This window comes from Rattus norvegicus, chromosome 11, assembly GCF_036323735.1.
Source record: "Rattus norvegicus strain BN/NHsdMcwi chromosome 11, GRCr8, whole genome shotgun sequence".
Lineage (NCBI taxonomy): Eukaryota > Metazoa > Chordata > Mammalia > Rodentia > Muridae > Rattus > Rattus norvegicus.
In genome coordinates, this window is record NC_086029.1 from 83,086,858 (window position 1) to 83,102,217 (window position 15,360).

The 15,360-nt window shown below is 45.4% G+C and overlaps 1 protein-coding gene across 4 annotated transcripts in view; it reads left to right on the forward strand.

The window, feature by feature from the left end:
* Acap2 (ArfGAP with coiled-coil, ankyrin repeat and PH domains 2) overlaps positions 1–15,360 on the forward strand; it is a 115,664-nt gene that overhangs the window by 43,416 nt on the left and 56,888 nt on the right. For all 4 annotated transcript variants that reach the window (XM_006248489.5, XM_006248487.4, XM_006248491.5 and 1 more), the window contains exons 2-4: positions 4,619–4,676; positions 7,456–7,575; positions 8,602–8,655. In XM_006248489.5, coding sequence (XP_006248551.1) covers positions 4,619–4,676; positions 7,456–7,575; positions 8,602–8,655 — 232 coding nt within the window. The remainder of the gene's footprint in view (positions 1–4,618; positions 4,677–7,455; positions 7,576–8,601; positions 8,656–15,360) is intronic.

The window sequence follows — 15,360 nt, forward strand, 5'->3', positions numbered from 1 at the left end:
GATGTAGGCTCAGTACACACAGGGAGTATACTCAAGATGTAGGCACAGCACACACAGGGAGTATACTCAAGATGTAGGCTCAGTACACACAGGGAGTATACTCAAGGTGTAGCCACAGCACACACAGGGAGTATACTCAAGATGTAGGCACAGCACACACAGGGAGTATACTCAAGATGTAGGCTCAGTACACACAGGGAGTATACTCAAGATGTAGGCTCAGTACACACAGGGAGTATACTCAAGATGTAGGCACAGCACACACAGGAAGTATACTAAAGATGTAGCCACAGCACACACAGGGAGTATACTCAAGATGTAGGCTCAGTACACACAGGGAGTATACTCAAGGTGTAGCCACAGCACACACAGGGAGTATACTCAAGATGTAGGCACAGCACACACAGGGAGTATACTCAAGATGTAGGCTCAGTACACACAGGGAGTATACTCAAGATGTAGGCACAGCACACACAGGGAGTATACTCAAGATGTAGGCTCAGTACACACAGGGAGTATACTCAAGGTGTAGCCACAGCACACACAGGGAGTATACTCAAGATGTAGGCACAGCACACACAGGGAGTATACTCAAGATGTAGGCTCAGTACACACAGGGAGTATACTCAAGATGTAGGCACAGCACACACAGGGAGTATACTCAAGATGTAGGCTCAGTACACACAGGGAGTATACTCAAGGTGTAGCCACAGCACACACAGGGAGTATACTCAAGATGTAGGCACAGCACACACAGGGAGTATACTCAAGATGTAGGCTCAGTACACACAGGGAGTATACTCAAGATGTAGGCACAGCACACACAGGGAGTATACTCAAGATGTAGGCTCAGTACACACAGGGAGTATACTCAAGGTGTAGCCACAGCACACACAGGAGTATACTCAAGATGTAGGCACAGCACACACAGGGAGTATACTCAAGATGTAGGCTCAGTACACACAGGGAGTATACTCAAGATGTAGGCACAGTACACACAGGAAGTATATTCAAGATGTAGGCACAGCACACACAGGGAGTATACTCAAGATGTAGGCACAGCACACACAGGGAGTATACTCAAGATGTAGGCACAGCACACACAGGGAGTATACTCAAGATGTAGGCACAGCACACACAGGGAGTATACTCAAGATGTAGGCACAGCACACACAGGGAGTATACTCAAGATGTAGGCACAGCACACACAGGGAGTATACTCAAGATGTAGGCACAGTACACACAGGGAGTATACTCAAGATGTAGGCACAGCACACACAGGGAGTATACTCAAGGTGTAGCCACAGCACACACGGGGAGTATATTCAAGATGTAGGCACAGCACACACAGGGAGTATATTCAAGATGTAGGCACAGTACACACAGGGAGTATACTCAAGATGTAGGCACAGCACACACAGGGAGTATACTCAAGGTGTAGCCACAGCACACACAGGGAGTATACTCAAGATGTAGGCACAGCACACACAGGGAGTATACTCAAGATGTAGGCACAGTACACACAGGGAGTATACTCAAGGTGTAGGCTCAGCACACACAGGGAGTATACTCAAGATGTAGGCTCAGTACACACAGGGAGTATACTCAAGATGTAGGCACAGTACACACAGGGAGTATACTCAAGGTGTAGGCTCAGCACACACAGGGAGTATACTCAAGATGTAGGCACAGTACACACAGGGAGTATATTCAAGATGTAGGCACAGCACACACAGGGAGTATATTCAAGATGTAGGCACAGTACACACAGGGAGTATACTCAAGATGTAGGCACAGCACACACAGGGAGTATACTCAAGATGTAGGCACAGTACACACAGGGAGTATACTCAAGATGTAGGCACAGCACACACAGGGAGTATATTCAAGATGTAGGCACAGTACACACAGGGAGTATACTCAAGATGTAGACACAGTACACACAGGGAGTATACTCAAGATGTAGGCTCAGTACACACAGGGAGTATACTCAAGATGTAGGCATATCACACACAGGGAGTATACTCAAGATGTAGGCACAGCACACACAGGGAGTATATTCAAGATGTAGGCACAGTACACACAGGGAGTATACTCAAGATGTAGGCACAGCACACACAGGGAGTATACTCAAGATGTAGGCACAGCACACACAGGGAGTATACTCAAGATGTAGACACAGTACACACAGGGAGTATACTCAAGATGTAGGCACAGCACACACAGGGAGTATACTCAAGATGTAGGCTCAGTACACACAGGGAGTATACTCAAGATGTAGGCACAGCACACACAGGGAGTATATTCAAGATGTAGGCACAGCACACACAGGGAGTATACTCAAGGTGTAGGCTCAGTACACACAGGGAGTATACTCAAGATGTAGGCACAGCACACACAGGGAGTATACTCAAGATGTAGGCTCAGTACATACAGGGAGTATACTCAAGATGTAGGCACAGCACACACAGGAAGTATATTCAAGATGTAGGCACAGCACACACAGGGAGTATACTCAAGGTGTAGGCTCAGTACACACAGGGAGTATACTCAAGATGTAGGCACAGCACACACAGGGAGTATACTCAAGATGTAGGCACAGTACACACAGGGAGTATACTCAAGATGTAGGCACAGCACACACAGGGAGTATATTCAAGATGTAGGCACAGTACACACAGGGAGTATACTCAAGATGTAGGCACAGTACACACAGGGAGTATACTCAAGATGTAGGCACAGCACACACAGGGAGTATACTCAAGATGTAGGCACAGTACACACAGGGAGTATACTCAAGATGTAGGCACAGTACACACAGGGAGTATACTCAAGATGTAGGCACAGCACACACAGGGAGTATACTCAAGATGTAGGCACAGCACACACAGGGAGTATACTCAAGATGTAGGCACAGTACACACAGGGAGTATACTCAAGGTGTAGGCACAGCACACACAGGGAGTATACTCAAGATGTAGGCACAGTATACACAGGGAGTATACTCAAGATGTAGGCTCAGTACACACAGGGAGTATACTCAAGATGTAGGCACAGCACACACAGGGAGTATACTCAAGGTGTAGCCACAGCACACACAGGAGTATACTCAAGATGTAGGCACAGCACACACAGGAAGTATACTCAAGATGTAGGCACAGTACACACAGGGAGTATACTCAAGATGTAGGCACAGCACACACAGGGAGTATACTCAAGATGTAGGCACAGCACACACAGGGAGTATACTCAAGATGTAGGCATACCACACACAGGGAGTATACTCAAGATGTAGGCACAGCACACACAGGGAGTATACTCAAGATGTAGGCTCAGTACACACAGGGAGTATACTCAAGATGTAGGCACAGTACACACAGGGAGTATACTCAAGATGTAGGCACAGCACACACAGGGAGTATACTCAAGATGTAGGCTCAGTACACACAGGGAGTATACTCAAGATGTAGACACAGCACATACAGGGAGTATACTCAAGATGTAGGCTCAGTACACACAGGGAATATACTCAAGATGTAGGCACAGTACACACAGGGAGTATATTCAAGATGTAGGCTCAGTACACACAGGGAGTATACTCAAGATGTAGGCACAGTACACACAGGGAGTATACTCAAGGTGTAGGCACAGTACACACAGGAGTATACTCAAGATGTAGGCACAGTATACACAGGAGTATACTCAAGGTGTAGCGTACCCTCTGCTACACACACTGTTACTGTTGGAGTTGTTTTCCCCAGAGGTTTCCAGTGTTGGAATGCAGCCTGCTGTAGCATTGGTTGCTTTCTCACTGCCATTAAGAGCCTCTGCTTACTGCTTACTTCTTTCTGTATCCTTTAACCTTTGTAGAGTTTTCTGTATTAAAATTATATTGACAAGAAACAAAGTGCCCTTATTTTTATTTCTCATAGTGAAAGCCCCTTTGATTGCCAGTGCCTGGCTCTTTGGTTGTATAGACTTCGTCATCTACAAATCAGAGTTGGTTAAGGCTCAACTATTAAAATATTTTTACTCTCTTCCTTCCTTCCTTCCTTCCTTCCTTCCTTCCTTCCTTCCTTCCTTTCTTTCTTCCTTTCTTTCTTTTTATGAAATTAGGCTTTTGGTTGATTTTATTTGATTGGTGTCCTTTCTGTACTTTATGCTCCTGCTCACATATTCTTAATTCAATAAAAAAAAAAAAAAAAAAAAAACCACGACAATTCAGAATACTGTTACTAATTTGAACTGTGTTAGTGATTAAAAGTAAGTTAGCCTTGGGGTGGCAGGATGGCTTGGTTTTAAGACCAATTTCCCCCTCTCGAGGATCCAGATTCAGTCCCCCACATTGTATCAGACGTCTCAACTCCTGCTCCAGGAGGTCTGACACCTCTGGAGCCACCTCTATGGGCACTCGTGTAATGTGTACATCCCCACCTACATACATGTTTACACATGAATGTTAAAGCTAGCATGACAATTTTACAATCTGTGGTTCTGTGTTACTGTCATGTTTACATAAAGGATAACTTTTAACCATTCGTGTCTGTGCTCTCACAGTTTTTTAAGAGTAAAGTGTACCTTTAAAGAGACAACTAACTTGCTTTTTATCCAATTCTAGGGCTGCTTTGGAAGAAGTAGAAGGAGATGTGGCTGAGCTGGAACTGAAACTGGACAAGGTAAGTGTACATTTAAGCTGAGATCAGTAACTCCTGTTTTCTACAATAAGCAGTTAGCGTCTGCCACAGTAGGTGGTTTATTTACTTGGGATCTCTGTGAGGAGAGTTGCTCTTGCCCCAGCTTGCTGCGTGAGGAAAGGAAGGCTGGAGACATTGAGTACCTGCCTGTTCAAGATGGATCGTCAAAACTGGAGTGCACGCCTCCTTTCAGAGCCTCTCAGAGCTGCCTTCACGTTGTTAGGAGTTTGTTCACGTCTTCACCATCCGGACGATCTCAGTTTCTTTTCTGTTACTTACTGGATTTTATACATAACCTGGATGATCCTTGTGTAAGTTTCCGTGTGGCCAGGTTCAAATGCAAGTAAAATTTAAAGTGCTCATTCCATTTTTTTTTTTTTTCTTTTTTTCGGAGCTGGGGACTGAACCCAGGGCCTTGCGCTTGCTAGGCAAGCGCTCTACCACTGAGCTAAATCCCCAACCCCTCATTCCATTTTTAATCTAATTCCAGAAGAACTTAAAGTACTTTATAGTCCTGCAGTTGAGTTTATGTAAGGGTAAACGTCCATTGGTCCCTATCCTCTCTGTTGTTACTGATGGTGGTTTTTGGATGTGTGTCCCTGAGGCATTGCCTGCTGTGTGCCAGACAGAAGCCTCAGAATGGGAAATACATGGCTTCCGCCCATCCGCTCAGACTTTGCTTTCTAACTCTGTTCGGTGACATCTCCTGCTTTAGACACAGGCGTATGCTCAGCACACCTCTCCTGACAGTGGTCTCCTACACTGTACCTGTTGGATGTCATTACCCTGGTCTCATTCCCAGATTATTTTCCTCTTCTCCAAAGAGGAACCTGCTGCTGCTTCCCAGTTCCCTCTGTCCTGCATGTCCTAAGCTCGTTTCTGTCTCTGTGGATTGTCTTCTGAGGATGTGTTGTAACTGGGATCGTGTATCAGTTAGCCACTTAACATATCAGTCAGCTGCTTCCACTTAAGATAAGTAAAAGTAAAAAGTAAGCATGCTCACACTTTTAATTATCAAGGCAAGGGTCTCATTTCGTTGTCTAGGCTGGTTTTCAACCCCCGTGCTAGTGATTCTCCTGCCTCAGCCTCTTAGAGCTGTGGTGCAGACACCACCTTGCCCAGTAGGATTCTCCTTACGTGATGTGCTCTACACCACGAAGGGTACAGTGTGCTTGGTAAGGCTGCAGAGCCCAAACACTAGATGCATTTCCCTGGGGATCGTAGGCTCTCGCCCGCACTGTGGCTGTGTGGGTAACCGCTCTGTGAGACTGGCACAGTGCTCCTCACCGCACAGTGCTGCCTGGTGGGAATGTTTTTATTTCTCCGTCCTGATCCAGAAGCAACCTGTCCTTTTGCAGCAATCAAAGTATCCTTTTCTGTGTAAATCCTCCACTGCCGCTTCCTTTCCCTTGTCCTCCACCTCTGTTTCCTATGAAGCAAAGCAGAAACGAGTGAGCGTCGGTGAGAAAGCCGGGAGGCCGGCACTTTGCTGAGCAGTGGCCGTGCACCTGTAGTTGCTTTGCTGAGGGATTTTTCATCTGGTCTCTGGATAGAAGCTTCTTGTATGTTCATACCATTACCCTTGTTATCATCCACAGGTGAAGAAATGCAGGTTTGTCAAGGTCACCAGGCCCTCTTAGGTGGCAGTTAGGATTTGAATCTGAGTAGATTGACCTGAAAATCCTGTTTAAATCATGCTATACTATGTATTAGCCTCTCCTTTTAATTTAATTAGTTTTGATATTTAATTTCTTGAGTAACACTACCTACATGGGACAAAATTCAAAGGCAAAAGAGGTGGACCCAGTGAAAGTTTTTCAAATCTGATTCCTGTGCTAGAGAAGCACTCTGTCCTAGTTTTCTATGCCTTCTTGCAGACATTTTCTAAGCACACAGAAGGATTTTCATCTCAGTAAGTTTTAGTACTTTTAAAAATCTGATTTTCCCCTGTGCGTTGAATGCTGTTATTTACCTGTGGTAGAGCTGTCTTTGTTTGTGGCGTGAGGGAGTAGATTTGCGCCTGAGGCGACCTTGGCAGCCTCTGCAGCACAGCCGCACCCCCAGCTCTGTGTATCGGATTATATTGCTTGTATATGTCACACGGCTTTCACGTGGATGAGTCACAGTGGAGGTATAAACGAGGGAGAAGCCAGAGAGGCTGGTGCACGCTCAGTTCTGAGGCTTTATTCAGTGCCCAAAGCAGGCACTGGGGAAGAAATACGTTTTTGCTAGTGGTTTCCAGTATTGTGTAGTTGTCTCAAGACATCTGTCTGCCGGTGAGCCACTGAGCAGAGTGACTATGACCTGGTCCATGTCCCTTTACCCCAGCGTCCCACAGTTAAACATCTAGTTACGTTGTCACCACTGCTGCCCATTCACCCCTCCTTTCCTCTAGACGTAGTTGTGGGTGTGCGAGCCGGGAACTGAACTCAGGGCTTTTCACGAGGGCAAGTGCTCTACTGTGACTCCATCCCGACTCCTCCTCTAGATTTAGTAAACACGTACGAGCCTACATTATGGATTTGATAAAAAGGTGGTGTGCAGTCAGACAGCCCCTGGGTCCTAAAAGGTTGACCTTTGGTATAACTCTTCCTGTGAATTTATTATGTAAAGCAAAGGAAATTTTCTTACAGTAATTTCTAGTTTTTTGTGAAATGTAATTTGTATTGAGTAGGCTCTCTCCCACAGCAAAGGCTAACTCTTCTTCAGTGAAGGCACTACAAGATCAATCCTTTCTTATCTCTTCTTTTTCCTTTTTCAGCTGGTAAAACTTTGTATCGCGATGATTGATACCGGCAAAGCCTTTTGTGCCGCAAATAAACAGTTCATGAATGGGATCCGAGACCTGGCCCAGTATTCTAGCAATGACGCTGTGGTTGAGGTTGGTATCGCTAAAATTACAGGTATAGAGATGGCGCAACAGAACAGCATGTGACTGTGCACTGATTAATCTTACTGATGCTTACAGCAAGCAGAAGGGCTGCCATTTCCTGGAGCCATATTCTACAGTTCTTGTTGTTTGGTTTTGATTATTTGTTTGTTTGTTTGTTTTGAGACAGGGCGTCTCTGTGTAGCCTTGGCTGTCCTGGAACTTAATCTGTAGATTGGCCTGGCCTTGAACTCACAGAGATCTGCCTGCCTGTGCCTCCTGAGAGTTGAGCTTTAAAGGTGTGATGCCACCATGGCCCAGCCTGCAGTTCTGTTTTTTAAGGTAGCTGTACATTGAAGTTTGATGTGTTGGGTGCATAGTTAGCACCACTGCCCTCACCTGCTTTCCAGTACTCACGTTGACATTCGGGTGGGTGAACTGATGTAGCTGCCAGTGGTCAAGAACAAACCGGGCAGCAGTAGTTGACAGTGTGGCGAACAGAACAGCATGCTAAGAGCAGGACCCAACTGCATGCTTGGTATGTACGTGTGGTTGGCCTGTTGTGCTGGACTAGCTTGGGTCCCTTCCTGTGTTCTGTAGTGTTACTGATTGTTTTTTCCATCTTGAAAACTGAATAGTGAAGTAGCAGGTGTGTTTTGACAATTATCTGACCACTGTTGCTCACAGAGCACACTATGAATGCTATCAAACCTTTAGGGCTATACACACTGTTGGATAAGTCAGTACTAATGAATTCTTTGATTTTTCTAGGCCTCTGCATGTTGTCACATGTAGACACATGTTGTCACATGTAGACACATGTTGTCACATGTAGACACATGTTGTCACATGTAGACTTATAGTAGGCATGATCCCTGCAGAGCATGTCCAGTGAGCCATTGAGATTGTCCTTGCAAGTAAATGTTACTGCTTACAGGATAATTTGAATTTTCTGTCAGAAATGCTAATGTAATATTTTTGTGACTTACTTTAATAACTGTTAAATGATTTACTTTTTCTTTGGTTTCTTTCCTACAGACGAGTTTGACCAAGTTTTCTGACAGTCTTCAGGAAATGATCAATTTCCACACAGTAAGTATGTGTGAGTGGGGGATGCTGGGACTGGTGGCAACTCAAGCATCAGTCTTAGGACACGACTCATTTGGTGACCTGATCGGTTTTATGTTGGGGTGGATATAAAATACTCCATAGGTGTGGATGGCAGGGAACAAGGAAAGAGATTGGCTTTATTTCCAGTTCTAGTAGAATAGACCTTATGTGTTTGAGCCGTGGGTCAAAGGGTTATTTCCTGGACAGTTTATTTATTTTATGGATAGTTTGCCCATGGTTACTCCACTAAATAAAATGATACTCTATTTTCCGTAATAAACTTAGTATTATAAATTAATACCCATTAAAGTTATTTTCCCACTTTGACTCTGTGTCATTTTTGGGGGATGAGGTGAGGGTTGGGCTGGTTATATTGTAACTGAAGCTACATATCAGTATTTATTTTTAGTTCTAGTTAGCTTTTTCAAAAACTGGCATGTATAATCTTCTGCCTTGAAAAAGATGTGTTTATTTTTATATGTATTTTATGTGTACTAGTGTTTTGCCTCCATGTATGTGCCTGGTACCTACCAAGGCCAGAAGAAAGCATCAGATCCGCCTAGGACTGGGTTACAATGGTTGTAAATCACTGTGTGAGTGCTGGGAATCAAACCTGGGTCCTCTGGAGAGGCAGCCAGTGCTCTTAACCGCCAAGCCGTTTCTCTAGGCCCTGGAAACATTATCATAACATAGTGTGATTTCATGTGTGATTTCTGCAGTCCTAAGGGTTATTTTGGCCTTAGCTTGCAGTTAGCAACCACATAGCGGTCACCTGCTCTGATGCGTGCAGTCCTGTGGAAGGAGGTTGTTGTTATGCTGCCGAGACTTAGAGCGCGTGGTTTTTGGGTAGGAAATGATCACTTGGATTTAAGTGTTGTGAGTCATTATTACCATTAATTTATAATTTTTGAGATAAAAAGATTTAGGTTGAGGGAGATAATTTTGAACTACTATATTTGTCTTTTGGGTATAATTAATGAAAAATTGTTCAATGTGCAGAAATCAGTGGTGAGGTAGATCTGCTTAGCAATGAAACACATGAGTACATGCTGTAAGTCTTAGAGGTTGGGGATAGTTTTTGTGTGGATGTGCATACTGTGTATGATATTTTAAATTATATCGATATATTAAAATTAATTAGTAAATAAAGCAAAGTACTAGCTCACTTTAGTTTAGTGTTACTTAGGTTTATGATTAGAAAGTGGATTTTTCAAAAGAGACTTTGAGTCTCTGTAGACCTGTACTCTTTCTAAAAAATTAGATCTGTGCATTTCGTTCCATTTGCATACATAACTTTTCAATAACAAAAAATAGGGGCTGGAGAGGTGGCTCAGTGGTTAAGAGCACTGACTGCTCTTCCAGAGGTCCTGAGTTCAAATCCCAGCAACCACATGGTGGCTCAACCATCTGTAATGAGATCTCATGCCCTCTTCTGGTGTGTCTGAAGACAGTTTCAGTGTACTCATATATAATAAATAAATCTTAAAAAAAAAACCCATAAAACAAAAAATAGCTAAAAATAAGGAAGAATAACATTTTGTTGGGAAAGGCTTTGATTAACCATCACCACAAGCCAGGTAAAACTGCCAAGAAGCAACAACTGGTACAGAGGTCAGTCTCCTGCAGTATGATTGTGCTGAAGGTCACACTGGCTGTGCACACTTTCATTCTTAGAGATGGTTCTAGGAATAATACAAGCAGTGGTCCTAAGGTGGGACTAAAATCCTTGATAGTTTTGGGTAATTCAAAATGGAGACAAAAAGGGATGAGGTTTATAGCTTTGCCAAAAGAATAATTCCGTCTGTAACTGAAAGTTAGCAGAGGAAGTCATCTCATAGCATCTAAGTAGGGCCCAGCAGCCGAAACCACAGTCGTATCGACTGGTTTACACCTTTAAAATGTTTGCAAACCATAACCGTCAGTGTCTTACAGTGTTTGACATCCACTCCCGTTTATTGGGAGGATGTGAGGAGGCTAGCCTGCCTTTGCTCTTGGTTCTGCCTGGGTGGCTTGTCAGCGTGTCTGGTGCTAAGGCCGGCTGGAGTCGGCTGGGTGTCTAGCACCTCTTATTCCTAAAGACCAAGGTCCAGAAGACACATTGCTTCCCCCTGGGCTACAATCTTTTGATCAAAGCAAGAGTCACAGTCATGTCAAATTGAAGATAAGAGAATTAACTCTTAACTCTTGGTCGTACAATGACATGCTTCTGCAGACTTGGGAGAATTGTGGTGGCTGTCAGTTCACGCTGATCACAGTTTTAAACACTAATATATAGTGCTTAGTTGTATGTATGCTGGGAAACTTCCTGTACTAAACTGTCCGGCGTTTATGATGCCCATGTCAGAACTCTGACCTTAGGCCGCTGTAAAGTACCCTAGGTGATTCTGACGTAGGGCAGTTTTGAGAATCACTAGTGAAGTTTGAGATTCTGATTTTATTTATTTATTTATTTATTTGTTTGTTTGTTTGTTTGTTTGAATTGGAAATATTTTTCCCTTGCAGCATATTCTGATCATGGTTCCTCTCCCTCATCTCCTTCCAGACCCTCCCCACCTCTCCACCTCCCTACCCTTCCAACCCCTCACCTTCTCTTTCTCTCTTTAGAAAACAAAAATGCAAAGACAAACAAGCAACACAGTATATAAAGATGCCTGCGTGTGTGTGTGCATGTGGGCGCACGCGCACACACACGCGTACACACTCACACATGCATGCACACGTACACAGTTAGAAACCATACAATATACAAGAAAAAGACCACTAAGATGAGAAATGTACAGAAATAACACTGAGTTGGTTCTGTGTCGCCCCTCAACTGCTGGGCATGGGGCCTGCCCACAAGTAAGGTTTGCATGCCCAGGGAGAATCCACTGGAGGAACTAAGCTTTCCTCCGCAGGTGGTGGGCAGTTGGAGCTAGCTTCTTGGTTAGCACGGGGAGCTTGGGTTCACTTCCCCCTCTTATTTAGTGCTGGGACCCCATCTGGCTTGGACCTGGGTGTGCTGCCAAGAGTCTCTGAGTTTATGTGTACATCAGAGTCTGCTGCTTAAATGGTGGTTCCTGACCCAGGAACATCAGCACCGCCAGATCAGCTGTAAACCTGTCGGCCCTGCAGGGTCTCAGCCCCAGGATCATCAGAGAGGCCAGCGGCCAGTCTGAAAGTCACCCTTAGAGCCCATTATGGCTCACAGGCCAGATTTAGTCCCTTGCTTTTATTTTTCATTTATTTCCATTTCAAATTTTATTGGAACATAGCTTTACTCATTTGAGTGTTGTACTCATGACAAGGGTGCGTGATTGTGGTGGTCAGTGCATATCTCGGGAGTAAGGCTCTCCTTACCGCCTAGAAGTGTGCTGACTTCTGCTCCTCTTAATTGTTTGCCTCTTTTGGGGACTGTGAGAGCCACTACGGGCTACTTTCTGAGTTAGTGGACGTGAGTCAGTGATTTAGCTGCTGCAGGCAGATTCTTCTCAATGTGGTCAGACGTGTATGAGCCAATTTTGTAAACTGACCTAATTAAGGTCAGAATCTTTGGTAACAAGGATGAGGAATCCAGAAATGCGTGGCTGGTCGGTCGGTGGGTCTGTCTGTCTGTCTGTCTGTCTGTCTGTCTGTCTGTCTGTCTGTCTGTCTTTCCTCTTTTTCTGTAAATCACCTCAGGTCATCCTTACCTGCAGTTTAATGTAACTGTAGAAACAAGCTGCCTGAAGACTTGTGTAAACATGGATTTTGATCCTCTCCCACTCCTCTTTCCCTCCCTCCCTGCTTCTCTCCTCACTTCTCCCCTCCCTTGCCTTTCCCTTTTCTTCCTTCCTTTCCCCTCTAATCTCATTTTCCCTTCCCTCTGTTCCTGACAGGGTCTCACATGGTCCAGGCTGGCTCAGAGCTCACTGCATTCCCTGGCTGTCCTGTGTTTGTGATCTTCCTACTTCTGCTTCCTGGTCACTGTCTGCCCACAGGTGTGCTGCTGCCTGCTGGACAGTGACTCTGCATTCCTAGTCTGAGGTGTTTGGTGAGCTCTCGGGCAGATCAGGCTGGCCTAGAACTCATGGCCCTTCTGTCTCAGCCTTTCAGATGCTGGAATTTCAGGTGTGCGCAATTTGATTTCTGATAGCAATTTGATATTAATGCCTAGTCCAGCAGAGAACCATTGACTGCAGAGGGACAGAAGAGGTCTGTAGACAGGTTGGCATGGCGGAGGATGTACAGCGAATAGACATTTGTTTGCCTGTTGAAACTTGTAGTAGCGACTCTTCATTGTCAGTCGATTGGATTTTGAGTAAAATCTGTTGGAGAGTCTGTAAAGGCATTTCTAGATTTAACCAAGGAAGGAGGGCGCACCCCGGGTATAGGTGCAGCTCTCTCACGGACAGAATAAAGAGGCAGATGCACCAGCATCTGTCCTCCACTTTCCCACAGCCCAGCCACCTGTGCCCCACAGCCCTGCCACCTGTGCCCCAGCCCTGCCACCTGTGCCCCACAGCCCTGCCACCTGTGCCCCACAGCCCAGCCACCTGTGAGAGCCACAGCCCTGCCACCTGTGAGAGCCACAACCCTGCCACCTGTGAGAGCCACTCTCCTTGCTGTGGCTTGCCTCCCGCTGTGGACAAATATAAACCTTTCCTTCCTCAGTCACCTCAGTCACAGTGATAAGAAAAGTTACAAAGACAGAAATCTGGTTCTAAGAAGCAGGACTGTTGCTGTGGTAAACCTGTTCATGTGGTTGGTAGGTTTTAGAACTAGAACTTCAGGCTGCAGAAGCCCTGCAAGGAGAACTTAATAGGCATTCAGAGTACTGCGGGGAATGTGGACGCTGAGGACTGCTCATACGAGTTCAGAGAATTACAAGTTTCTACAGGCAAACAGACATTTGCCTGTTCCACTTTTTCTACATCCTCTGCCCATTCTAATCTGTCTGTAGGCTCCCCCCACTCCCTCTTCAGGAGTCTTAGGAGTTGAGCTAGAAGCCAGTCGTGTTACATTCCGGGAAACGGTCTATTCATTCTCTGCCTGTGTCCTGAGACAGCCGGAGCAGGGAACTAACTGGACTGGAGACATTTCAAGGCAGCAGAGCGTTCAGGCGGTGCCATGGCTACTGCTCATTGCTCTCAGCCAAGTGTACACCTAGAGGGGCACATATAGAATGAAGAGTAGGAAAAACATGAGCAGAGTGGCAAGTTTAAAGTCCTGGACGAGCAGAGTGTAGAGAAAGCCCCATGATTGTTACAGAGATAAGCACAGTTAAGGGTGTCCTGACATTTCATCCTGGGACAAGAGCTGAAGCGCTGTAAGGGTGAGACCCCACCATGAAAGGCACCATACAGCATGTGAAAAGGAGAAAGAACTGAGAATGCCTGGGAAGGATTTCCTTGTGTGGAAACAATCTTCTAGGGGAGTGTTTGTTTCTCCAGCTTCAGCCGCCAAGGTACATAGAGGTCCAGATGTGGTAGAGGGCACCACATCAGAACCTGCCAGCACTGTTCATGTGGTATCAGTTTTGGGGTTGTGGTATCTTACAAGATTCTAGAAAACTGCTGAAGCAAGGTTGGAGTCCATTCAAGGAGGTTCTTTGAAGATGAACCCTAAGTTACAGTTGAGACCCTCAGAGGTTGGAGATGCCAGGACTCTGGTATATCAGTAGAAGAAAGTCACAGGGACAAGTGGAGCCAACCTGACCGAGAGTTGGAGAAGCAGGGCTACCCAAGGCCATTCGAGCCTCAGCGGTGCCCAGAGCCCTAGACATGCAGCACAGAATTTTATGTTTCTCCAAGGGGGTTTTGGTCTGATCCTTGCCAGGTCCCCAGTTCTCCATTTTGGAGTGAGAACACTTACTTTGTCTCATTACATATTAGAAATAGTTAACTTGTTTATTAATTTTTATGCCTCAAAATTAAGAAATGCTCCGAGTCTTATGAGTGACATGGGGCTTTCCAACAGTGTTGGATCTGGTAAGTCTGAGGGGACTTTGGAAGTTAGATGAATTAGGAAGCGAGGGTGGAATGTTATACTTAGAAGTGTTGTGTTTGGTGCCGTTCACAGGATGCAGTCACATAGGAGGCAGTCTTGCAGGCATGTCTGTGGGCTGGTTTAACTAAGGAGTGAAGATCCACCTTGAGTGTGGACAGCACCACCCATGGGCTGGGGTCCAGAATAATACAAAAGGCAGAGGGGGATGGAGCGAGCACTGGGGCTTATGTTTTCTGCTTCTTGACTGCAGATGCAGTGTGACCAACTGTCTCGAGCTCCTGCTGTCACAGCCACGTCCTCCCCCACTACCATGCCTTTCCCGCCGTGCTGGAGTCAAGTAAACTCTGCTTAAGCTGGCTTTGTCAGTTTCTTTATCACAAGAACGACAGTGACTACCAGGACTGTCACTACTGAGGGTCACGGAGACGCCTGCTGGTTATTTTAGCTCTATTACGAACCTAATGAGATTGTTCAAAAGACCCAGTGACCCCCGCAGACTCAGAATGTCGCGTTGTCCCTACTCAGTTCTGGAAAGCATGATTATGTGTTCTCTACAGTCAAGATTTTACAACACATTGTCTCAGTCATTGAACCCTAAATAATGGCAGGGATGGGAAGCAGGGCCGGTGTTACAGTAGATCGGTAGCCGGTTTGTCTTGTCTGTCTGTCTGGCTTTCCCCTGATGACTTTCTGAAGTGGTTTGCCTGCCATCTATGATGT